This window comes from Chiloscyllium plagiosum, chromosome 11 (assembly GCF_004010195.1).
Source record: "Chiloscyllium plagiosum isolate BGI_BamShark_2017 chromosome 11, ASM401019v2, whole genome shotgun sequence".
Classification (NCBI taxonomy): Eukaryota; Metazoa; Chordata; class Chondrichthyes; order Orectolobiformes; family Hemiscylliidae; genus Chiloscyllium; species Chiloscyllium plagiosum.
The window spans coordinates 81,357,084-81,381,341 of NC_057720.1; the positions used below are offsets into that span (position 1 = coordinate 81,357,084).

Here is a 24,258-nt window from a genome sequence, read left to right on the forward strand (position 1 = left end):
GTCTTTTCCCTGGGGTGGGGGAGTCCAGAACTAGATGGCATAGATTTAGGGTGAGAGGGGAAAGATATAAAAGAGACCTAAGGGGCAACTTTTTCACGCAGAGGGTTATACGTGTATGGAATGAGCTGCCAGAGGATGTGGGTGGAGGCTGGTACAATTGCAACACTTAAGAGGCATTTGGATGGGTATATGAATAGGAAGGGTTTGGAGGGATATGAGCCGGGTGCTGGCAGGTGGGACTAGATTGGGTTGGGATAGCTGGTTGGCATGGACGGGTTGGACCGAAGGGTCTGTTTCCGTCCTGTACATCTCTATGACTCTAAGAGGATTGAGTGAAGCCACCTGTGAAACACACAGTGCCTAACATGTTCCTTTGGCAAATAGCTCCGACAGTGCTGGAGAGAGTGTGATGTCAAGTTTGTAGAGCAATAAACCACATCCCAGAGGAACAGAATGCAGTCGCTCTGAAACCCGGGTCTAATATCTGCTTGTTTGGTGCCATCTTTATACAGCTGCGAGCTGCTTGGCAGGGAATCAATATCCTGAAGTAAACCAGTGGCTCAGTTGTCACTAACCACGGGCTGGCAACCCATCTGCTCCTTCAAGCAATTAACTGAACGTAGTTTGACACTCGTCAGGGCTGCACTGATTGCATGGCAGAGGCTAGGAGCTGTCCTCCCCTCAGGAAGTTTGTTGAGTCGGGGGAGGGAGAGGGCGGTGAGCACAGCCCCAGGCGTGGTACTGAGAACACCTGCTTTGATGTCTGGCATGTGTGCAGCGTTGGCTGATGCCAGCCTGCCAGGAACTGAGCCACTGAATTAGTGTGGGACACATGTAAAGGAGATAGGAGGCAAAATAGTCAGCTGGAATGTGGCGTGTTGTAGTTCTACAGAAAACAGTCTGTGTGACCGTTTGGGTTCTGCTGCCTTCTGCCTGTCACCCCGAGGGTCTCGGGACAGCTATGGGCTGACACTCTGAGTCATCCAGGAGCAGGTATGAACCTCACTCCAAAAACCCGAACTGTGGAACCAACACTGAGGTTTCAATGCAGTGCTGGACGGGTGCTGCACTGTCCGAGATGTCCCCTGTTTTAGGTATAAAGCTGTCAGCTCCCTCGGCAGTTTGAAGCAACTGTCCTGACTAACATCCAACCCAGTCAAAAACAGATCGCTCTTTATTCTTGCCTACGACATGAGTCATAGAATCCTTATCGTACTGAAAAGGTCATTCAGCCCATCGGGTCCGCACTGACCTTCTGAAGAGCATCCCACCCAGGCCCAACTTATCCCTGCAACCCCACAGCCTGCATGTCTCTGGACACTTTAGATAATTTAGCATGGCCAATACACCTCACCTGCACATCTCTGGACCATGGGAGTGCCTGGAGGAAACCCAGGCAGAGAATGTGCAAACTCCACACAAACAGTCTCCCGAGGCTGGAACCAAACCCGGATCCCTGGCGCTGAGAGGCAGCAGTGCCGACCACTGAGTCACCGTGACTGTTGCTGGCAAAGCCAGCATTTATTGCCCATCTCTAATTTCCCTTGAACTGAGTGGTTCATGCAGCCATTTCAAGTGGCATTTAAAAATCAATCACATTGCTTTGGATCTCGAGTCATATGTATGCCAGACCAGGTTGGGGCAGCAGATTTTCTTCCCTGAAGGGCATTAGTGAACCTGACAGGGTTTTACAACAACCACTGATTGATTTATGGTCATCATTTTAATTCCCTACTTTTTTTTAAATTGAACTTAAGCTTCACCCACTGCCATTGGTGGCTCCATCTCCTCTTGCTGGTGGAGTCTTGCTGTGTACACATTTAGCACGACGGTTTGTCATGTGTGCTTGACGTGTAGTCCAGAACTCATGCATTGGCGGGAAGGCTGCAGGTGGAGCGTGTCTCTCTGAAGTGCCAAGCTTCCTCACAGAACTTTCTGGAAGTCGTGAGATGCCGCTAGACTTTCCACCACCTCGCCAGGACAGAGCTCCATCAGGCACAGAGTGTTGGTCAGGCTGGATCTGCCCTAGCTATCGGCTGGCTGGGTTAATTCCATTAGCAAAAAAATGAAATGGCTCCCTACTGAGCTGAGAGCTGCAATATCCCAGTGCTAACATTAAATGTCATCATTCATCCTCATTTGGCATCAAATCAATAGTTAATGTGGAAACTGTCACAAAGAGGAAAAAAATATATATCTGACGACGTTGCAGACATGGTTGTAGATGTTTATTAACCCTCCAGCTTCCTCCCGTTAAACTCCATCACCCTGGCAGTTGGGCCTGGTGCTCACCTTCAGCCCTACAACACTGTCGCAGGGCCCCACACAGAAGGGGCCTCTGGGAAAGGCCGAGAGCCTAAGGATTAACTGCTGGGACTCCACTTTGAGCAAAAACTCAAGGGAACTTCTATAAGAGATTTAAAAAGTCACTTACAATGATTTTATCTATCCATTGTAAGGATGTTGGAGTTTGATGAGGAAGAAGCTGTTGGACAGACAGTGAGGAATCATCCAGTACATTAATAGCTACACTGGCAACCAATTTGTCAAACCCGCAACGTGGTCCACTCACACTTGCAAGAAGTGACATACACAGCCACCCGTCCTCTGCAAACAAAAGGAATATGTTCAAGCTTTGTATCTTATTTGAATTATCCAGGAGGTTGGGAAGCCTTTATTCCTCATTACTTCCTCCATTGCAGTGCCTAAGCCAATCAACATTCTGTTTACCAGTAGTATAAATTGTTGTGATGGTTTGAAGTTTGGCATTATTGTGTTGGTCCTGACGAGTGCACAATGCATAACCTTAACATTATGTCTCTCTTTAACAATGATCGTTGATTTGGATAATAAGGTCTCATTCATTCCCAGTTGATGTGGAAAGTGCAGAACTGATGTGGTTCAGCATCTGTGTCCAGCTGAATAGGCCTGCACCCTGCAACAACAGCAAGCCAGGGCCTGCATTTATTCACTTGCAAGGTGTAGGTCACCGGCTTACTCACACCTGGTCTCGTGACAGTGTGAGTTTCTGAATTCATGCATGCTTCAGCATTGGTCAGGTCATAGCAGAGTGATACTGCACTAGGAACCAGACCAGGAGCAATAGACCACAGACAAGGCATCACCGCTGTTAGGAGAATTTAAGTTTTAATGTGGTCAATGATAATCCAATAGTTTTATAAATAGTAATATGCATCTGATGACTCAGCCTCGAGGGAAGGAATTCTGACTCCAGACCCACAACAATGTGGTCGTCTCTTAGCCCTCGAAAATGACTTGTCAAGCCATTTCGTTTACAGACTGCGACATGGAAAAGGACTGTAGATGCTCCCTCTCCCCTGCGCACTGTGGACTCAACCCCACATGGACTGCGCCTATTAAAGAGGCTGGGTCACCACCATCTTCTCAGGGACTGTCAGGAGTTGACTGTAAGTTCTGTGCTGGCCAGTGATGCCCATGTGGCTGCTCATCCTGCAGATCGGGGGCAGACTGCTGCTCCATCTGTACTGACCCTGCAGGAGTGTGAAAGGGATTTAAGTTAATACGGGCAATGTTACCACTCAGTATAATCAGGCAGATTCTATTTCACCCAATGCTCAAGCGCAGTCGACCTGAATAGACCTTACATCAGATATATTTTACGTGTAGTATCCCCGCTACTGCATTGTACATCTCATATTATTCAAGCGTGCTTGTTGTAATCAATTCCCCTCTCCCCATTTTCTCCCCTCCCTGCTTGCTGTCCTGTTTACTGCTCCCATTGTCACCCTTCCTGTTCATTATGAGTTTGCTGACCTATCCCATCACCTCTTCCCATTCACAACGTTGTTTGTGGTGAATGGGGAGTGGGTCAGCAAGGAAGGCAGCTCAGGCTTGAGGGCTGGGAGCAGGGCATGGATCACGTTGACAACTGGGAGATGGGATCAGAGGTAGAGCTCGGTGATGGAGAGACGGCGGGCTCGGTGAGGGAGAGATGGTCAACACGGTGAGGGAGAGACTGTGGGCTCAGCGAGGGAGAGGTTGTGGGCTAAGCGAGGGAGAGGTGGTGAGCTCGGCGAGGGAGGGACTGTGGGCTAAGCGAGGGAGACGTGGTGAGCTCGGTGAGGGAGAGACTGTGGGCTCGGCGAGGGAGACGTGGTGAGCTCGGCGAGGGAGAGACTGTGGGCTCGGCGAGGGAGAGACTGTGGGCTCGGCGAGGGAGAGGCGATGAACTCGGTGAGGGAGAGACTGGGCTCGGCGAGGGAGAGGTGGTGAGCTCGGCGAGGGAGAGACGGTGAGCTCGGCGAGGGAGAGACTGGGCTCAGCGAGGGGGAGAAGGCGGAATCGGCGAGGCAGAAGCAGTGAACCCAGCGAGGGAGAGATGGTGGTCTAGGGGAGGGAGAAACGGTGAACTCGGCGAGAGAGACGGTGAACTCGGCGAGGGAGAGACCGTGAACTCGGCGAGGGGGAGAAGGCGGAATCAGCGAGGTAGAGGCGGTGAGCCCAGCGAGGGAGAGATGGTGAACTCGGCAAGAGAGAGGCAGTGAACTCGGCAAGGGAGATACAGTAGGCTCAGCGATGGAGAGATGGTGAACTCAGTGAGGGAGAGACTGCAGTCTCGGGGAGGGAGAGATGGTGAACTTGGCGAGAGAGAGACGGTGGACTCGGCGAGAGGGAGACGGTGAACCCGGTGAGGGGGAGACGGTGAACCCGGTGAGGGAGAGACGGCGGGCTCAGCGATGGAGAGACCATGAACCTGGGGAGGGAGAGACTGTGAACTCGGCGAGAGAGAGATGGTGGATTCGGCGAGGGAGAGACGGTCAACTCGGTGAGGGAGAGACGGTGGGCTTGGCGAGGGAGAGACGGTGGGCTTGGCGAGGGAGAGACAGTGAACTCGGTGAGGGAGAGACGGTGGGCTTGGCGAGGGAGAGACGGTGGGCTTGGCGAGGGAGAGACGGTCAACTCGGTGAGGGAGAGGCGGTGAACTCGGTGAGGGAGAGACGGTGGGCTTGGCGAGGGAGAGACGGTGGGCTTGGCGAGGGAGAGACGGTCAACTCGGTGAGGGAGAAGTGGTGAACTCGGCGAGGGAGAGACGGCGGGGTCGGCGAGGGAGAGATGGCGGTCTAGGTGAGGGAGAGCCGGCGGGTTCAGTGAGGGAGAGGCGGTGAACTCGGCGAGGGAGAGACTGCGATCTAGGGGAGGGAGAGACGGTGAACTCGGCGAGAGAGAGACGGCGAACTTGGCGAGAGAGAGACAGTGAACACGGCGAGAGCGAGACGGTGATCTCGGCGAGAGAGGTGGTGAACTCGGCGAGGGAGAGATGGAGAGAGATGGTGAACTCGGCGAGAGGGAGTCGGTGAACTCGGCAAGGGAGAGACGGCAGGCTCGGTGAGAGAGAAAGGCGGTGAACTTGGCGAGGGAGAGACGGCGGGCTCGGCGAGAGAGAAAGACGGTGAACTCGGAGAGGGAGAGACGGCAAACCCGACGAGGGAGAGACGGCAAACCCGACGAGGGAGAGACGGTGGGCTCGGTGAGGGAGAGACGGTGAACTCGGCGAGGGAGAGACGACAGGCTCGGCGAGAAAGAGGCGGTGAACTTGGTGAGGGAGAGACGGCAAACCCGACGAGGAAGAGAAGGTGAACTCGGCGAGGGAGAGACGGTGGGCTCGGTGAGGGAGAGACCATGAATTCAGCGAGGGCGAGATGGTGGGGTCGGCGAGGAAGAGACAGCGAGGTCGGTGGGGGAGAGATGATGAGCTCAGTGATGAGATCCTCGTGATGTATTTCTGGAAGTTGCGAAAGGCCAACAGAGTTTTCCCCAGCAATGTGAGGAAGGAATGTGCCCTTGAGAAGGTGGTGGCGAGCTGCTGACCTGAACTGTTCCAGTCCACATGCTGTCAGGAGCTGGAAATGATACTTACCACCTCTACTCAGTGTCAGTAGTGTGCATGTGGATGTTGAAGGTGGTGAATATGGTGCCAATCACGAAGGCTGTTGTGTCCTCATTAGTGTCAAACCTTTTGTTGGAGCTGCAACTTGTGTGAGCAAGTGGGGAGTATTCCATCACACTCCTGACTTTGCCTTGTAGATGGTGGACAGGCCTTGAGGAGTCAGGAGATGGGTAATTGACACGGGATCCCCAGCTTCTGATCCAGTCTTGTTTCTTGAGCAAAATCAGTTTTGGCCCTGGGATAAACCCATTTTTCAATAAAATAATTTCCCAGAGCTCAATGGCGTTTATCCCGCCAGGACTGCTTCCAGCTCAGAAACAGCCATTTGGTACAATAATCTCGATCCATGTTTCTGCAACTCATGGATCACTTCCCACTCTGGTTTCTCCTTCCCCAGATTCCTCCCTTGGTCACCACCAGCTGTATCCCTCCATTTTATTCTCTCTAATTCATAGACGACGCCTCTACAAAATGCATCTGTGCTTTCGGGTGGCAAGACGTTAGCAGAATGACCTGCCCAGCCCAAGCAGCAGACCACCGTTCCGAGCTCATTGTGGTCACAATATACGGTGCTCTGGGTAGATCACGCCAAAGTGTTGTATCCAGTTCTTGTCACTGAGACACAGAGAGATATATAACCACAGGAGGCAGTGCAAGGACAATGATGCACAAGATCCAGGCTAAGTCCCGAGTGGGGAAGGGCCCCTCATCCTTGGAAGGGAGGGATGAGGGCAATCATGTTCAGGGCAATGTGATTGTTGGTTTGGTGTTGGGGGTGGTGGGGAAGGGACCGGGCCAGATAAAAACTTGAGGAAGTATATCACTTGTGAATTAAACTGCAGCCACAAAACATTGGGCGGCACGGTGGCACAGTGGTTAGCACTGCTGCCTCACAGCACCGGAGACCCGGTTCAATTCCCACCTCAGGCGACTGACTGTGTGGAGTTTGCACGTTCTCCCCGTGTCTGCGTGGGTTTCCTCCGGGTGCTCCGGTTTCCTCCCACAGTCCAAAGATGTGCAGGTCAGGTGAATTGGCCATGCTAAAGGGGTAAATGTAGGGGTACGGGTGGGTTGCACTTCGGCGGGTCGGTGTGGACTTGTTGGGCCGACGGGCCTGTTTCCAAACTCTAATCTAATGTAATCTAATCTAATTGGGCTCACAGATTCCACTTGGAATTTCAGAACCAATAATCAGCAAAATCATCGCCATGTAACATGGGATAAGCCGTGGAATAAACTGCCAGCCACAGTATTGGGAAGGCACACTCCTGGGTAACATTGCATATGGCAAACGTCAGGTTGTATCTGCAGAATGATGGGCTAAATGGCCTTGCTGGTCTGTGATAGTGCAGTTTGAAGGCTCCGCCAAGAGGGAGCGCCAACTGGTTTTTCTCGCCGGAAGATACTGCAACAGAATTATTACTCCTCGTGGGTTTTGCATTTCTGGAATGGGTGGGATAGAGTCTGTCTCCTTTTTGTGAGGAAGTGGTGGTGCAGTGAAAGGCTGGGATACACCGAGGAACATAACTCTCCAGCAGCTTCAGTAATGCAGTGCGACAGCAGCAACCTGTGGGACTCCATGGCTCTGTTGTTAATGGATCGAGAATCATGTTTAGCCCAGGCTATCAGGCAGCACTGCTCCTGCTATTTTAACGACCCATCATACAGGAAACCCTGGATTAACTCCTTCTACTCTGGCTTCCTGAAGGGCCTCCACTTCTCTCTAGGGTCTGGGATCGCTGTGATGTAAATGACTGACTGACTGAACAGGTTCAAAGGGCTGAACATCCTCCATCTATCCCCACCAGACATAATGAGTGGGCAAACCAAGGTCTAATCATCATTGGCCCAGGTTTACAGGCGCCTCTTCCCCTCCCCTCGCCTCTACCAACGCGTCGTCACTGTCCCACTATTGTAACTTCATCCAAGACTCACTGAACCCCATTCAGCGGGGATCCCTCAGAGTTAATGTGTGCTGTGGATGCAAGGGGAGATCATCTCGAGGGAATTTCCCACTGCGATCCAACTCCTTCCTGCAGCATTGGAAGCTCAAGGAGAGACGGTTCCCCCAGCCCAATACCGGTGACTGCGCGGCAAATTAAAGTGAGGGAGGTATCAAATACAGACAATGTTCATCAAAAGTCGTGCCTCTTCCTATTCTTATATTTTTTCTTCCATTTCCCTCCATCTCTACAGTCTTCTCTTGCTCACAAACATAACCAAATTTCTGTGCTCCTCAAATTCTGACCTCTTTTGCACCTCTTATTATCAGCTGTGTGTTCATCTACCTGGATCCTAAAGTCTGGAATATTTTCTTTCGTGGACACTGTTGGTGAGGCCGGCATTTGCTGCCTGCCCCCTAATTGCCCCTGAACTGAATGGCTTGTTCTGACGTTGCAGAGGCAATTTAAGAGTCAACCACATTGCTGTGGATCTGTCTTAGGTAGACCAGACTGGGAAGAAAACAGATTCCTTCCCTAAAGGATATTAATGAACCAGGTGAGTTTCACAATCAATGATCGTTTCATAAGTCGCCATTACTGAGACTAGCTTTGAAATCCAGATTTATTTATTCATTGAATTTAAATTCTACCAGTTGTCTTAGTGGGTTTTGAGCCCATGTTCCCAGCACATTAGTCTGAGTCCCTGGATTCCTGGCCCAGTGACATTGCGCTGCACTCTCCCCCAACATACTCCTAAACCTCTTTGCCTCGTCCTCATCTTTTAAGACACTCCTTGCAGCATGTTTGGCTTGTCCTCTTTTGTAGAATCTTTTCTTTTATGCTGTATGACTGTGTCAGGTTCTGTCCTGTGAAGCACCGTCTACACTAAAACTGTTGAATAACGTGTTTTAGAAAACAAGGTGAGCCGACCTTTTGTGGAAATCAAAGAACTGCAACCCAGGTACTCACCAGGAAGCGGTCTCTCCAATATCCAGGCCTGTGTGATATGTTTCTGAATCTGTGCTAACTCAGCCTGCAGGGTGTACCAGTGCCTTCCTCTTGCATTCTCTGCCTCTTTGCTGCCGGAATGAGTTACATGTTGGCCCTGGGACAGATGGATAAGGCGTTGATTCAACTGGGGCTCAGTGCATTGAACAGGGCCAGAGTTTCATCCAGAGGGATTAGTACTTAGTCAATTGATTTATGGAGCAGGAGCAGACTGTGGAATTTCCCCAGTGATGGGTTACATTCCTGGCTCAGGGCTAAAGATGGGAGGGGGGGCGGGGAGCGGTGGTCACAGGCAGTACTGTTCAATGACCTCCAGTCTCCTCACCCCCACAGCCCCCTTCCCAGGCCAGCAGGTTTGGCAAGCACATTCCTGTCAGCCAGCTCGCTGCAGCATCTGAAACACACGCAAACCCTGACAGCCTCTTGCCCTCGCTCCCCTTCTCTGCTCCCTAAACCCCCACCCCATCCCAATTAAGATCAGCTAGAGAGAGAGAGAGACCTGCAAGTGAGAAAGCTCGAACAAGATAAAATGCCAACAAACATTTGACTTAGCAGCCTGAGAAAAGTAAATGTAACAGCAGATATCTCCAGGAATGTGCCAGTGAGTGCACTCGCACGTATAGCAGCTGAGGTTTTTGGCAAACTTTACAGGCGACATATCCAAAATCTTATCCATGGCCATTAACACAACAGTAAAGAGTTCAGTTCTGATGATGGTTATGGTATGTGACGGTTTCAGTTGGTGGTATTTCTGGCGATAATGGTTAGCTGTGCTGTGCTAATGATCCTTATTCCTGGCTATATGATTGCAGTTGATGATGCAGTGGGTCATATGGTTTCTGTGGTGTCTGCAGCTGTTGACGACCATGGGGTTAGGGAGCTGTGTCAGCTCCTCTGAGAGTTACTTGGAGCTGAGCGAGTTGCCATTCCAATTACCCCTCATCCCCTCCAGCCCTGTAAGGCCTGTGGCTAAAGTAGGCTTTGCACTTGAAGTGCCTTCATTTGGTTCAGAATGGTATTTCATCTGACCATAGAGCTTCAGTGGAATTATCACAGTGCTGTGGGCACAATGGATGATGTAGTCGCAGCGTCCACTCAAAATTGCGCTCATTTACAGAAGTGTCTCTTTTTTCTGATGAAGGGCTTTTGCCCAAAACGTCGATTTTACTGCTCCTCGGATGCTGCCTGAACTTCTGTGCTCTTCCAGCACCACTGATCCAGAATCTGGTTTCCAGAATCTGCAGTCATTGTTTTTACCTCTTTTTTTTTTAACAGAAGCTGTTGGGATCCAGAGTAACTTGGCAAGTTGGATCCAAAATTTGGCTTCAGGCCATTAGGATGTGGAGAGGCAGTTTGTGTGACTTGGAGTCCTGTGGCACACCACAGGGATTAGTGCTGGATCCCTTATTGCTTGTGATATTCATAAATGAGGTGGATGAGAATGTTGGGGGAAATGATAAGTAAGTGTGCGGATGTCAAAAAGGTTGGTTGTGTTGTTGACAGTGAGGAGGAAGGTGCCAGGTTACAGAAGGCTATTAATAGACCGATTGAATGGGCACATCAGTGGCAGATGGGATTTAACCCTACTATACATGAGGTGATGCATTTTGGAAGAAGGAACAAGACAAGGGAGTACTCAGTCAATGGCAGGACACTGGGAAGCTCAGAGGGACAGTGTGACCTTGAAACTGGTAGGACAGCTTAATCGGGTAGTTAAGAAGGTATACAGACACTTGCCTTTATCAGCCAAGGCATAGATTATAAGAGCAGGGAGGATATGTTGGATCTGGACAGAGCTTTGGCTAGGCCACAGCTGGAATACGGTGTGCAGCTCTGGTCACCACACTATAGGAAGGATGTGATCGTACTGGAGATGGTGCAGGGGAGATTCACCAGGATATTGCCTGGGATGGAGCATTCCAGTGATAAAGAGAGGCTGGATAAGCTCAAGTTGTTTTCTTTGGAGCAGAGAAGGTTGAGAGGTTACCTGACAGAGGGGTTTAAAATTGTGAGGGGTATGGACAGGGTGGATAGAGAGCACCTCGAGAGTGTGGCGCTGAAAAAGCACAGCAGACCAGGTAGTATCCTGGAATTCCTGATGAAGGCCATAAGCTCGAAACGTCGACTCTCCTGCTGCTCGGATGCTGCCTGACCTGCTGTGCTTTCCCAGCACCGCACTCTCACTCTGGTCTCCAGCATCTGCAGTCCTCATTTTCTCCCCAGGTAGAAAGCAACTGTTCATCTTAGTTGAAGGTCCAGTAATAAGTTGGCATTGTATAAAGGGAAAGGCAGGAGGTTTAATGGAGATTTGAGGAAACATTTTTCACCCAGAGGGTGATGGGGGTCTGGAATGCAATGTCTGGGAGGATAGTTAGGGCGGGGAATAAAGATTGTGGGACATAATAAGTAACATGGTGTGATTTGACTAATACGGCCAAAAGTAGGATTATCATGGAAAATAGACATTTATATCCGTGTGCACACAGGATCACCACCTGTGGGAAACTGTATTTAAAATCACTGGAAATGACTTGGACTGCACAACGTCATTTACCGGTGAACCAGGAGAAAAACAACACAAACTTCCTACAAGGCTTGTAAACAGACAAAGTTAACAGAAACCTACAACACCTGTTAGTTAAACTATGCAAAAATGGACAAACTCCATCTTTCCTTCAGATTCCACTTGTTGTTTTCGGAGCGTTTTCAAGTGAATTACAGGAAAGAGCGCAGGTCAGTGGAACAGAAACTTGTGCCCAGAGTCCTCGAGTGAGGAGAGCTAAGCACCTGAGGTGTGATTCGACGGGTCTTCCATCCCTGGTTATACGTTCGGCATTGTTCTGCAACGTTTGAGTTCTTTTCACGTTATTTGCAGTGAATTATTGTGTGAGAGGTGACAAACTGAGGACATTGGGGAGACAAAACTGCAGCAATGAAACACTGACGCATGACCGTTTCACAGTCACTGCCCTCCCTCTCCTGAAGGGGCCAACTTTCATTGAGGGGGCACAGACGCCACTGTCCTCCCTCTCCTGCAGCGACTGACCCTCACTGGGGGCACAGACCCCACAGCCCTCCTCTCCGAAAGGGACTGATCCTCACTGGTAGGGCACAGACCTCACTGCCCTCCCTCTCCTGCAGCGACTGACCCTCACTGGGGGGCACAGACCCCACTGTCCTCCCTCTCCTGCAGCGACTGACCCTCACTGGGGGGCACAGACCCCATTGTCCTCCCTCTCCTGCAGCGACTGACCCTCACTGGGGAGCACAGACCCCACTGCCCTCCCTCTCCTGAAGGGGTTGACTCTCATTGAGGGGGCACAGACCCCACTGTCCTTCCTCTCCTGCAGCGACTGACCCTCACTGGGGGCACAGACCCCACTGCCCTCCTCTCCTGAAGGGACTGACCCGCACTATGGGGCACAGACCCCACTGCCCTCCCTCTCCTGAAGGGACAGACCCTCACCGACTGGCACAGACCCCACTGCCCTCCCTCTCCTGAAGGGACTGACCCTCACTGGGGGGAACAGACCCCACTGCCCTCCCTCTCCTGAAGGGACTGACTCTCATTGAGGGGGCACAGACCCCACTGTCCTCCCTCTCCTGCAGCGACTGACCCTCACTGGGGCACAGACCCCACTGCCCTCCTCTCCTGAAGGGACTGACCCGCACTATGGGGCACAGACCCCACTGCCCTCCCTCTCCTGAAGGGACAGACCCTCACTGGGTGGCACAGACCCCACTGTCCTCCCTCTCCTGCAGCGACTGACCCTCACTGTGGGCACAGACCCCACTGCCCTCCTCTCCTGAAGGGACTGACCCGCACTATGGGGCACAGACCCCACTGCCCTCCCTCTCCTGAAGGGACAGACCCTCACTGGGTGGTACAGACCCCACTGCCCTCCCTCTCCTGAAGGGACTGACCCTCACTGGGGGGCACAGACCCCACTGCCCTCCCTCTCCTGCAAGCGACTGAACCTCACTGGGGGGCACAGACCTCACTGCCCTCCCTCTCCTGAAGGGACTGACCCTCACTGAGGGGGCACAGACCCCACTGCCCTCCCTCTCCTGAAAGGGCTGACTCTCACTGAGGGGCACAGACCCCACTATTCTTCCTCTCCTGAAAGTGCTGAGCCTCACTGGGGGTGGGTACCGATCCCACTGCCCTTCTCTCCTGACGGGACTGACCCTCACTGGTAGGGCACAGACCCCACTGCCCTCCCTCTCCTGAAGGGGCTGGCCCGCACTGGTGGGGCACAGACCCCACTGTGCTCCCTCTCCTGAAGGGGCTGACCCTCTCTGGGGGACACCCACCCCACTGCCCTGCTCAAAATCCTCTCCATTTGATCCTCCAACTTACTAAATAATGAATAGCGAGCATAACAGCCCTTTACCAAAGACGATGGAAGCAGCAACTGAATTAATTTTCATGTAGATTGTCATTTTAACAAAAACAGCTTTGGTTCTTTCTATATTCAGCACATAAGGTAGCCATTATGAAAAAACATGAACATCATTCTCTGAACACTGTGTGTGCATGTGAGTGAGTGAGAGAGAGAGAGAGGGACAGACAGACAGACCAACAGAGAGAAGCCTAGCATTTTAGGATGTGAGTTTAGACTGGTGTTACCCGTTGTTGTTATTTGCAGTGCTTTTCCAGTTCAAGATTCCTCCTAATCTTTTTCCTTTTTGGAAGAGACAGTTTCTAGCAGCTATGTCCCATGTGAACTGAACCCAATGTTTCTTTTCTCCATTTAGAATCGCTTCTTTAATAATTAATTCCCAATCATGATTTTTTTTAAAAAAAGGCTAACATCCTGTGTGAGGTGCATTTACATGTGTAGGAAATCACAGAAGCAAAATGAAGGATGGAATACAGAACTTCTTAAAATTCCAATGTTTATACACTATTTATATGCCTATGAAAAGTTAAACTTTTAGAGATAGATTCCAAATTTTAAGGCCTTTGTTTCAGCAGAGTAGAACATAGAACAGTACAGGCCCTTCGGTCCTCGATGTTGTGCCCACCTTTTATCCGACTCTAAAATCAGACTAACCTGCATACCCTTCATTTTACTATCATCCACGTGCCTATCTAAGAATCTTGACAATATACTTTGCTTAAAATGGAAGTTCATCATGCCTGGATAAGAAGGTTTCTTATGACAAGAAACCAAACTGTGCGATGAAGGTGACCTTTCTCATGAAATTATTCAGTTTCAGTCATCAGGGAATGTTTCAGTGTTTGGGGGAAAATAGGGTTTGCATCTCAAGACTTTAATGAAACATAAATTCATCATGGTCAACAGTGTGGGTGTTGGAAAAGCACAGCAGGTCAGGCAGCATCAGAGAAGCAGGAAAATCGACGATTCGGGCAAAAGCCCTTTATCAGGAATGAGGCTGGGAGCCTCGGGGTGGAGAGATAAATGGGAGGTGAGTGGGGCTGGGGGGGAGAGGACAATAGGTGGATGGAGGTGGGAGTAAAGGTGATAGGGCAGAGGGGAAGGTGGAGCGGATAGGTGGGAAGAAAGATGGACAGATCAGATGAACCCCCCCGCACCCCTCCAACTGCAACAAGGACAGAACCCCCCCCAGTCCTCACCTTCCACTCCACCAACCTCCGTCTACGTTGCATCATTCTCCACCATTTTCGCCATCTACAAATGGACTCCACCACCATCCTCTATCCGCTTTCCGTAAAGACCGTTCCCTCTGCAGCTATCTCGTCAGGTCCACACCCCCCCCAACAAGCCACACTCCCCTCCTGGTACCTTCCCCTGCCTCTGCAGGAATTGCAAAACCTGCGCCTATACCTCCCCCCTCACCTCTGTCCAAGGTCCCAAAGGAGCGAATTTATCTTTGTGCCAAGCAGTGTATACCAATAAGGTACAGTATCTATTGTTTGTGTAAGTGTTCCAACATATAAGCCATCCCGAAATGTTCTTTTCTTTGGTTGTATTTTAACTAAAGCATTTGAATAGATTACATTTTGCTTAATGTCGAGTGGTTTGACCAGTCATAACATATCTGGAAAGCACACTTCCCATTATTTTTAAAATAAGGAAAGGTTTGGGACTAAGCGACATTCTTAAAATAGTTTGCGGGGATCTGGTCTGGCCCACAACACTTATAGACGAGGGGTTTCTGACTGACTCCTGTTATTGAAACGTTAGTGGAGGGGCTGGGGATGGTTTGCTGGAGATTGTGCTGTGAGCTGCCTCAGACATTCAGGGAGACCTAAGGATTTGCTCAAAGTTTCACCGGCACGTCCACAAATGTCATTTACTGTTGTTCCCGATGCGGTCTCCTCTACACTGGGGAAACAAGACACCTACTCGCAGTGCGCTTCAGAGAATATCTCCGGGACTCCTGCACCAATCAACCCCACCGCCCCGTGACTGAACGCTTCAACTCCCCCTCCCACTCTGCCGAGGACATGCAGGCCCTGGGCCTCTTTCATCGCCGCTCCCTCACCACTCCATCTCATCTTCCGCCTCGGGACACTCCAACCCCAGGGCATCAATGTGGATTACACCAGTTTCCTCATTTCCCATTACTCCAGTTCCAACCTTCCAGCTCGGCACCATCCTCATGACGTGTCCCACCTGCCTATCTTCCTTCCCACCTATCTACTCCACCCTCCTCCCCAACCTAATCACCTTTACCCCCACCTCCATCCACCTATTGCACTCTCAGCTACCTTTGCCCCAGCCCCACCACCTCCCCCATTTATCTCTCCACTCCCGAGGCTCCCAGCCTCATTCTTGATGAAGAGCGTTTGCCCGATTCTCCTGCTCCAATGCTGCCTGACCTGCTGTGCTTTTCCAGCCCCACACTCTTGACTCTGATCTCCAGAATCTGCAGTCCTCACTTTCTCCTGTAAATTCATCGTGGTTGGGTTCAATTCATGTTGCAAAACAGGCCCTGAGTGTAACAGCGGGTCAGTGTATGTCAGACCCTCTGCATTTTGTGAGTTGGGGGTGCAGTGCGAGTGTTCAGTGCTGTGAAATTCAGTGGGACCTTTTTCTCACAAAGCAGGCCCTAGATTCCTCAAATGCTGCTCCTCTCCTCTCTGTCTAAAAATAAGCTAGTACTTCTGCACTCAACCAGGAACAAAGTGCTGAGACATATTATCATCTCAAAACTCGATGAGCTCCTCTTCACTATTTCACAGCGTTTCCAATGTCCCCGTGACTGGAAAACATCATTCTGTCAGTACCACGACTAGGGAATGAACTGACCGTCATTAAATACACGAGTTAGTAATTTGCAGATCAGTGCTCACTGCGGCTTTGACTGGCTTGTGCAAGGGTACGTTTATTAAAAAAGTGTCAGCTCAGAGAATTCTTGCACGCATTCCTGCGTATTTGCAAATGGTGATGTGCTGTTTAACGTAGAATGTTATGAGTAGCAATGGATAGTGTATTATTTTGCTGACACAGCAGACTCTGTACCCTATCACGCCGCTGAGGCCAATGTAGCTTAGCCAACCCAAGCCCAGATCAAGCAGAGTTGATTTGTTGATGGATGAGGGGACCACACAGAAATGTCAGCAACTTACTGGCTTCAACATTGAGTGGCTGAAACACATCAGCGACTGAATGAACATCTCCAGAAATGTGAATTGGAATAAAGCAGGGAGAGGGTGCAGTTTTTCAAGGTTGCTTTTCTGCTTTAACAGTGTGTCATGTTCCTTGTACCTGGCACAGTGCATCTACTTAAAGTGGTTGCAAAAGTTGTATGGTTGGTAAATGGAGCCACCGTTTTACAATCACATTGAAAGTTACAGCACAGAAACAAGCTAACCTGTGTCAGCCTGTGTTTCTGCCCTATCTGGGCAGCCTTCTGCCTTAATTTCACCTTCCAGCGTTTTGGCGACACATTAACAACTGAATGAAATCAAATATTTTCTCTATGTTGTATTATGGATGTACTTCCCAAACATCAGTCACCAGATACACACCTCACAAGTGATTCTCGTCAGCAGTGTCCATGGAAGGGGATTGAATGGGGTGCCCAGAGATTGTGATCGGATTCAGGGGTTCCACACTCTCCCACGTCCCTCTAAATCTAAGTCTTTTCTTTCACACAGATCAATGCAGTCAACAACGTCAGTAGTACAGAGGATATTAAGCCACCACCTGGCCTCAGCGGACTTGGAAACATGAACTGTTACAGCCCCAACTCAATCGCTAAACACATCTGTGCGATATGTGGAGATCGATCCTCAGGTAATGTTGCAAGCTGCCCTCAAAACTCTGCACTGATGGTCAGTTGTTAGCAAAAAATTCACCTCAGAAATTTCCAGCCGTTGCTTCCTCCGTGACTCCGGTAACTCCCATCAGTAAACTGTCTTGTTGCTGTGTTTTGTACGTTATTCACCGAGGAGCCAGGTTGGGCTCTGACATAGTAACCTTTGATAATGCAAATGGTATACGTGTTGCCAAATTTGGTGAGGTGGCCTGTCGAGAGGGGAATAGTCTGAGATTACAGCAGGATACAGACAGACTGGTCAGATGGGCAGTTCAGTGGTAAATGGAATTCAATCCGAATAAATGTGAGGTAATGCACTTGGGCAGGACAGACAAGGCAAGGGAACACATGATGGAGAGTAGGACTCTGGAAAGCACCGAGGATCAGAGGGATGTGAATGTACACAGATCCCTTAAGGTATCAGGACAGGCGGGTAAAGTGGCTAAGAAGGCATGTGGGATACTTGCCTTTATTAGCCAAGGTATCGAGTTTAACAACAGGGATGACTATGACTCTATAACTGTAAAAACAAAAATTGTTTAGGCCACAACAAAAGTATTGTGCGTGCAGTTCTAGAATCCACATTATGGGAGGGATATGATCAGACTGGAGAGGATACAGAGGAGATTTACCTGCGTGTTGCCAGGGCTGGAGAGTTTCATTGCTGAAGGAAGATTGGACAGAGTGGGGTTGTTTTCCTGAGAGCAGAGGAGATCGAGAGGGGACACGATTGAGACGTATAACATCACCAGGGACATAGATTGGGTCAGCAGGAAGAAACTTTCACCCTTGTTGGAGGGACCAATGACCAGCAGGTCTCGGATTTAAGGTAAGGGCCAGGAGGTTCAGAGGACGTATGAGGAAAACTGTTTTCACCCCAGAGGGTGATGGCAATCTGGAACTCACTGCCTGTAAGGGCGGGAGAGGCAGAAACCCTTGGAATGTTGAAGTATTAATATTAAGTATTTGGATGTCAAGGCGCACAAGACCAAGTGCTGGGAAATGGGATTAGAATAGTTAGGTGGTTGTTTTTGACCAGTGTGGTTGCAGTGGGCTAAAGAGTCTTTTTTTCTGTGCTGTAGATCTCTGTGACTCAAGTTTCTAGGCCTGAGAGGATGCCACAGTGACAGACATGACTTCAACGAGTGAGCACAGAATGCTACCACACAGAAGGAGGTCATTTGGCCCTTTGTACCTGCACTGCTTCTTACTCATACATCCCTGAGCTTTCACGATTATCCTGCAGCGTTGTTTCCACTCAAGTATTTATTCATTCACGTGTTTGACCTATTTTCTTCTGAAGATTGCTGTTGAGTCTGCTTCCAGCACCTTGACTGGCTGCGCATTCACTGGGTTCCAATCTCCTCCTCCTCTCCCGAATGAGGATATGGATTAGGAGCAGAATTAGGCCGCTCAGCCCTTTTAACCGTGTGAGAGAAAAGGTTTCTCCTCTCACACCTGTCATCCATGTCTCCACCTTTAACCCTTCATTTTCACCTCTAGTTTGCTGTACAAGGGGAAACATCCCTCCCACATACACCCTGTCAAGGCCCAGGTATGGTTCTTTTGCCAGCTCCCTGAAACCCGTGCCCTTAGTTGCTCTCTCAAAGTCCATCACAGTTTTGAATATCTCTGACGTTTTGGCTTCTCTGCACAAATCGGACCCATTTTAAAAGTGGTCATTGGAGGTTCACTGTGGATACTAGGGATTTCTTTACACAAGGCATGCCAGAAATGATTGATGATCACGGCTTGCTTTGCTGCAGACCCTCCTGGGGCTATTTTTGTACAGTTACCAGGTTGGAAAGGTTCTTGCTTTTATCTCGTTCAGTTGGTGGGAAGCCCAATTGGAACGAGCCACTTTAAAGGAAAGCTTGCTGTGAACAAGTTGCCCAGCTAATTTTTAGATTACATTACAGTGTGGAAACAGGCCATCCGGCCCAACAAGTCCACACCGACCCACCGAAGCGCAACCCACCCATTCCCCTACATTTACCCCTTACCTAACACTCCAGGGAATTTAGCATGGCCAATTCACCTGACCTGCACATCTTTGGATTGTGGGAGGAAACCGGAGCACCCGGAGGAAACCCACGCAGACACGGGGAGAACGTGCAAACTCCACACAGTCAGTCGCCTGAGGCGGGAATTGAACCCAGGTCTCTGGCGCTGTGAGGCAGCAGTGCCAACCACTGTGCCACCGTGCCGCCCACACCCATTCCTCGCCCATTCCTGAAAAGCAAATCCTCTGCATAATGTCAGGATGAAACCAATCTGCTCTTTCAAAGGAATGATCTTAAGGTTGCATTTTCTGAGCAATCTACGAGACTTCAGTGGTGACTGTGTCGACTCAATCAGTCCTACACACTTAATCACGCGTGCCACATACTGTCCTTTTGCCTTGAAGACTAACCCATTGGTCAGTGTCACCAAACCAATCCCTGCAGAGAAATCTTTTTCTCCTTTTCTTTCCTGTTTGTGTTTGTATGCATGTTTTGGGGATATCTACAGGGATAAGCATTCCCACTTCTATATTGCTGTGTATATTGACAAATATAAATCCTCATTTCTGTAAGTTTTGTTTTAAGAGTAGATCTATAATTTTGTTTGAAAAGGAACTTGCTTGGTAGTTCACCTTGTATCAAGGATCTCATAGGTAAGGTATTCACTTAGCCGTCTTGGTAACTGGTAAGTTGTTGCTGTATGCTGCCAGTGTAGCAGGGAGGCGCATTGGCTCAATGGTTAGCGCTGCTACCTCTCAGCGCCAGGGACCTGGGTTTGACTCCACCCTCAGGCAACTGCTTTGTGGTGTTTGCACATTCACCCCTCAGTCTGGGTTTCCTTCAGGTGCTCCAGTTTCCTCCCACAGCCCAAAAATGTGCAGTTTACCTGGATTGGCTATGGGAAATGCAGTGCTACAGGGATGGGGTAGGGGGATGGGTCTGGGATGCTCTTGGGAGGGTTGGTGTGGACTCGATGGGCCGAATGGTCTGTTTCCATACCGTAAGGAATCCAGAATACTAATGGAGACGTTGAGCTAGTACAGGAGCCTGTGTACATTATTAAACTGCAGGTCCCCATCTCTAATTGACACATGGCTATAGCCTAAAGCAAGAAGGGGCTTTATTTATTGCACCCAATACAGTTTTGCACTTCTTCCTCTGCAGCATCATATTTATTTCCAAAGTTTAACAGTGCCATATTCCCTCAGTGTTCCCAGAGGTTACTACCCACTGAAAGACCACCCTAGCTCAGGAGTCCAGACATCTCCAAACATCAAACCCTTGAAAATGGTGGGATGAAGGGGATGTTTAACTGATCAGGGGGATCAGATCCCTCTTTGGAAGTTAGAAGAGAGCCACAGGGTGTGAAACCAGCATTACGCACAGTCACTAGGGTCCCCGCTCCCAAATCCCCTGTCGCAGGGTCAGTGCTGACAGAGTGCAGCACTGTTGAATGGTCAGTGCTGAGGGAGTGCTGCACTGTGGGAGGGTCAGTACTGAGGGAGTGCCGCACTGTCAGAAGATCAGTACTGAGGGAGCGCCGCAGTGTCAGAGGGTCAGTACTGAGGGAGCGCCACAGTGTCGGAGGGTCAGTACTGAGGGAGCGCCGCACTGTCAGAGGGTCAGTGCTGAGGGAGCGCCACATAGTCGGTGGGTCAGTAAGGTCAATACAGAGGGAGTGCTGTATTATTGGTGGGACTGTACTGAGAGAGTGCCGCACTGTCGGAGGGTCAGTACTGAGGGAGCGCTGCACTGTCGGAGGGTCATTACTGAGGGAGCACTGCACTGTCGGACGGTCAGTACTGAGGGAGTGCCGCACTGTCAGAGGGTCAGTGCTGAGGGAGCGCCGCATTATCAAAGGGTCAGTACTGAGGGAGTACCGCACTGTCAGAGGGTCAGTACTGAGGGAGCGCTGCACTGTCGGAGGGTCAGTACTGAGGGAGGGCTGCACTGTCGGAGGGTCATTACTGAGGGAGCGCTGCACTGTCGGAGGGTTAGTGCTGAGGGAGCGCCGCACTGTCGGAGGGTCAGTGCTGAGGGAGCGCCGCATTATCAAAGGGTCAGTACTGAGGGAGTGCCGCACTGTCAGAGAGTCAGTGCTGAGGGAGCACCGCATTATCAGAGGGTCAGTACTGAGGGAGTGCCGCACTGTCAGAGAGTCAGTGCTGAGGGAGCGCCGCATTATCAGAGGGTCAGTACTGAGGGAGGGCCGCAGTGCCGGAGGATCAGTACTGAGGGAGCGCCGCGCTGTCGGAGGGTCAGTACTGAGGGAATGACGCACTGTCGGAGGGTCAGTACTGAGAGAGCACGGTACTGTCGGAGGGTCACTGCTGAGGAAGTGTCGCACTGTCGGAGGGTCAGTACTGAGGGAGCGCCGCACTGTCAGAGGGTCAGTGCTGAGGGAGTGTCGTACTGTCAGAGGGTCAGTGCTGAGGGAGTGTCGTACTGTCGGAGGGTCAAATGTTAAACATAGTCCGCCCAATGGGTGCAAAAGATGCCATGACACAAAATCAGGGAGTTCTCCCAAGTGTCCTGACCAGAGTTCATCCCCCAATCAACATAATCTCAACAGATTATCTGGTGATTATTACATTGCTGTATACAAAATTGCTGCTCTCATTCCCCATTTTTGTGCCATGACTCCACTTCAACAGTACAGAAAAGCTGTAAAGTATTTTGGAACATGGTGAAGTTATGAAGGGCACTACTGAAATGCAAGTCTGTTTTTTAATATGTACAAGAGTGCAACAGATTTAAACGTAGCTTTGAAAACTACTAAATGATTGATGGGTGCAGCAATTACATTCAAATCTCTTGCATTATGAATGCTTTAATTAGGGCATTCGGCATTTCTACATGGGGTTGGATCCCAGCTCTAACCAAGCACTAACCAATCAATCAACAAGAACAAGTGATGATAGCAGTGTTTGCAAACTATCAGGCCTTGATCTTCCATGGCACCAGCTCAATATCCGTCCGCTATAACCACCCTTTGATGTGAATGTGGGAGGGTTCATTCAGAGCAGTGTGGGGTGGGGAGAGAGATCGCGAGACCCTCCTCTCTGGACTGAGTGGGTAGAAGGGGATCCTGAGTACACGAAGGGTGGCTGTGCCCATCAATCAGACGTTTGAAATATGAGCTGAGTTTCAATCAGCCACCCTTTGCTTTCTGCAGTTGGAATTGTGTGCACTGTGAGTAGTGTTAGGTTCAGTGCAAACACACCAACAAAGGGAAAATTCTGGCGATGCTGGTAATGTTACCGAGGGCCCAGGTTAGTGCTCTTGGGACACGTCTTCACATACCACCATTGCTGCTGGTGAAGTTTCAGTTTATTTATTAAAACAGGAACATAATAGGAGCTTCATGACACTGATCATTGCAGAAACCCATCTGGTCCAGCGATGTCCTTTAGGGAAGGAAATCTGTCATCCTTACCTGGTGTGGCCTCAGTGTGACTCCAAACCTACACCAGTGCGATGACTATTAGCTGCCCTCTGAAATGGCTGAGCAATCTGCTCAGTTCGAGGGAAATTGGGGATGACACTGACAACTATTTCCACAGCCTAGGCAAGGGTTAAAACAAGGGAGGTGTTTGAGACCCAACAGTTGGGTCTAATATAGACTTTAGATTTATGCAGTAAATGCCTTATTCCATCCTTAGAAATGGTTTACGTGTAAATACGCACCAAACAGCCCAGAAACAGAAAATGATCAATTGATCTTTTTCAGTTTTCTCCAAATTACCATCACCATTGGCCGGGAGAAAGCCCCTTTGCAGATAGTGTCCTTGTAGAGCATAGAAACAAGCCATTTGGCCTACCTGGGTATATTCTAGTTTTCACGTATATGTTATACATATCCTCCTCTTCCTACCTGAGGACAGTGTCCACCTGGGAGAGGGGTTGGGGCTTAGGTACAATGTGTCATCTAAAAACTAGCATGTCTGATACAGTAGCCCTCCTTCAGTACTGCAATGCAATTATAGAGTCCCTGCAATGTGGAAACAGGCCGTTTGGCCCAACAAGTCCACATCGACCCTCCAAAGAACATCCCACACAGATCCAAACTCCACCCCATTCCCTGTAACCCTGCATTTCCCCTGACTAACGCACCTAACCTACACATCTCAGAACTCCATGGGTAATTTAGCAAGGCCAATCCACCTAACTTGCACATCTTTGAACAGTGAGAGGAAACTAGAGCACCTGGAGGAAACCCACACAGACATGGGGAGAATGTGCTGACTCCACTCAGACAGTTGCCAGAGGCTGGAATTGAACCCTAGTTCTGGTGCTGTGAGGCAGCAGTACTAACCACTGAGCCATTGTGCCACTGTAGGGGAGTATTTTCTGTCTCACACAAAGACACAGAAAGACAGATACACACACTCTCTCTGTCTCGCTCTCTCTCGCTCTCTCTCGCTCTCTCTCGCTCTCTCTCTCTCGCTCTCGCTCTCGCTCTCGCTCTCTCTCTGGTTAGGATTTGAAATGTATTGCCTGAGAGTGTGGTGGAGGATTTCAAAATGACACGTAATCATTATCTGAAAAGGAAGGTTGTTTGGGGTCACAGGGTGAAGAAGCCTTGGGTGATTCTCTTCTCCCAGAGGGCCAGCACAGACACATTGGGCCGAATGACCTCCGCTGTACAGTGACCATTCTGTGATGGGGCAGTGGCATCGTTCTGTCGCTCAGTCTCAGTGTATACTCACACTTATTATCATGGAGCCATCAGTAACATACTCTCTCTCTCTCTCTCTCTCTCTTTCTCTCTCTCTCCAGGGAAACATTACGGGGTATACAGCTGTGAGGGCTGCAAAGGCTTCTTCAAACGGACCGTGCGCAAGGACCTCACCTACACTTGTCGTGACACCAAGGATTGCATCATCGACAAACGCCAACGCAATCGCTGCCAGTACTGTCGCTACCAGAAATGTCTGGCCACGGGCATGAAGAGGGAAGGTAGCTGCCAATATCTTTGCCTCTTTTCAATATGTTGGGAGCTGGCTCCCTCCACTCACACTGACAGTCCCCTCCTCTCACACTGACAGTCCCCTCCTCTCACACTGACAGTCCCCTCCCTCACGCTGACTCCATCCCCTCACACTGACAGTCCCCCCCTCAC

The 24,258-nt window shown here is 50.1% G+C and overlaps 1 protein-coding gene across 5 annotated transcripts in view; it reads left to right on the forward strand.

Annotated features, from left to right (window-relative positions):
- The window catches only part of LOC122554615 (retinoic acid receptor RXR-gamma-A-like), a 168,716-nt gene that overhangs the window by 117,201 nt on the left and 27,257 nt on the right, over positions 1-24,258 (forward strand). For all 5 annotated transcript variants that reach the window (XM_043699928.1, XM_043699926.1, XM_043699929.1 and 2 more), the window contains exons 3-4: positions 16,973-17,111; positions 23,916-24,095. In XM_043699928.1, coding sequence (XP_043555863.1) covers positions 16,973-17,111; positions 23,916-24,095 — 319 coding nt within the window. The remainder of the gene's footprint in view (positions 1-16,972; positions 17,112-23,915; positions 24,096-24,258) is intronic.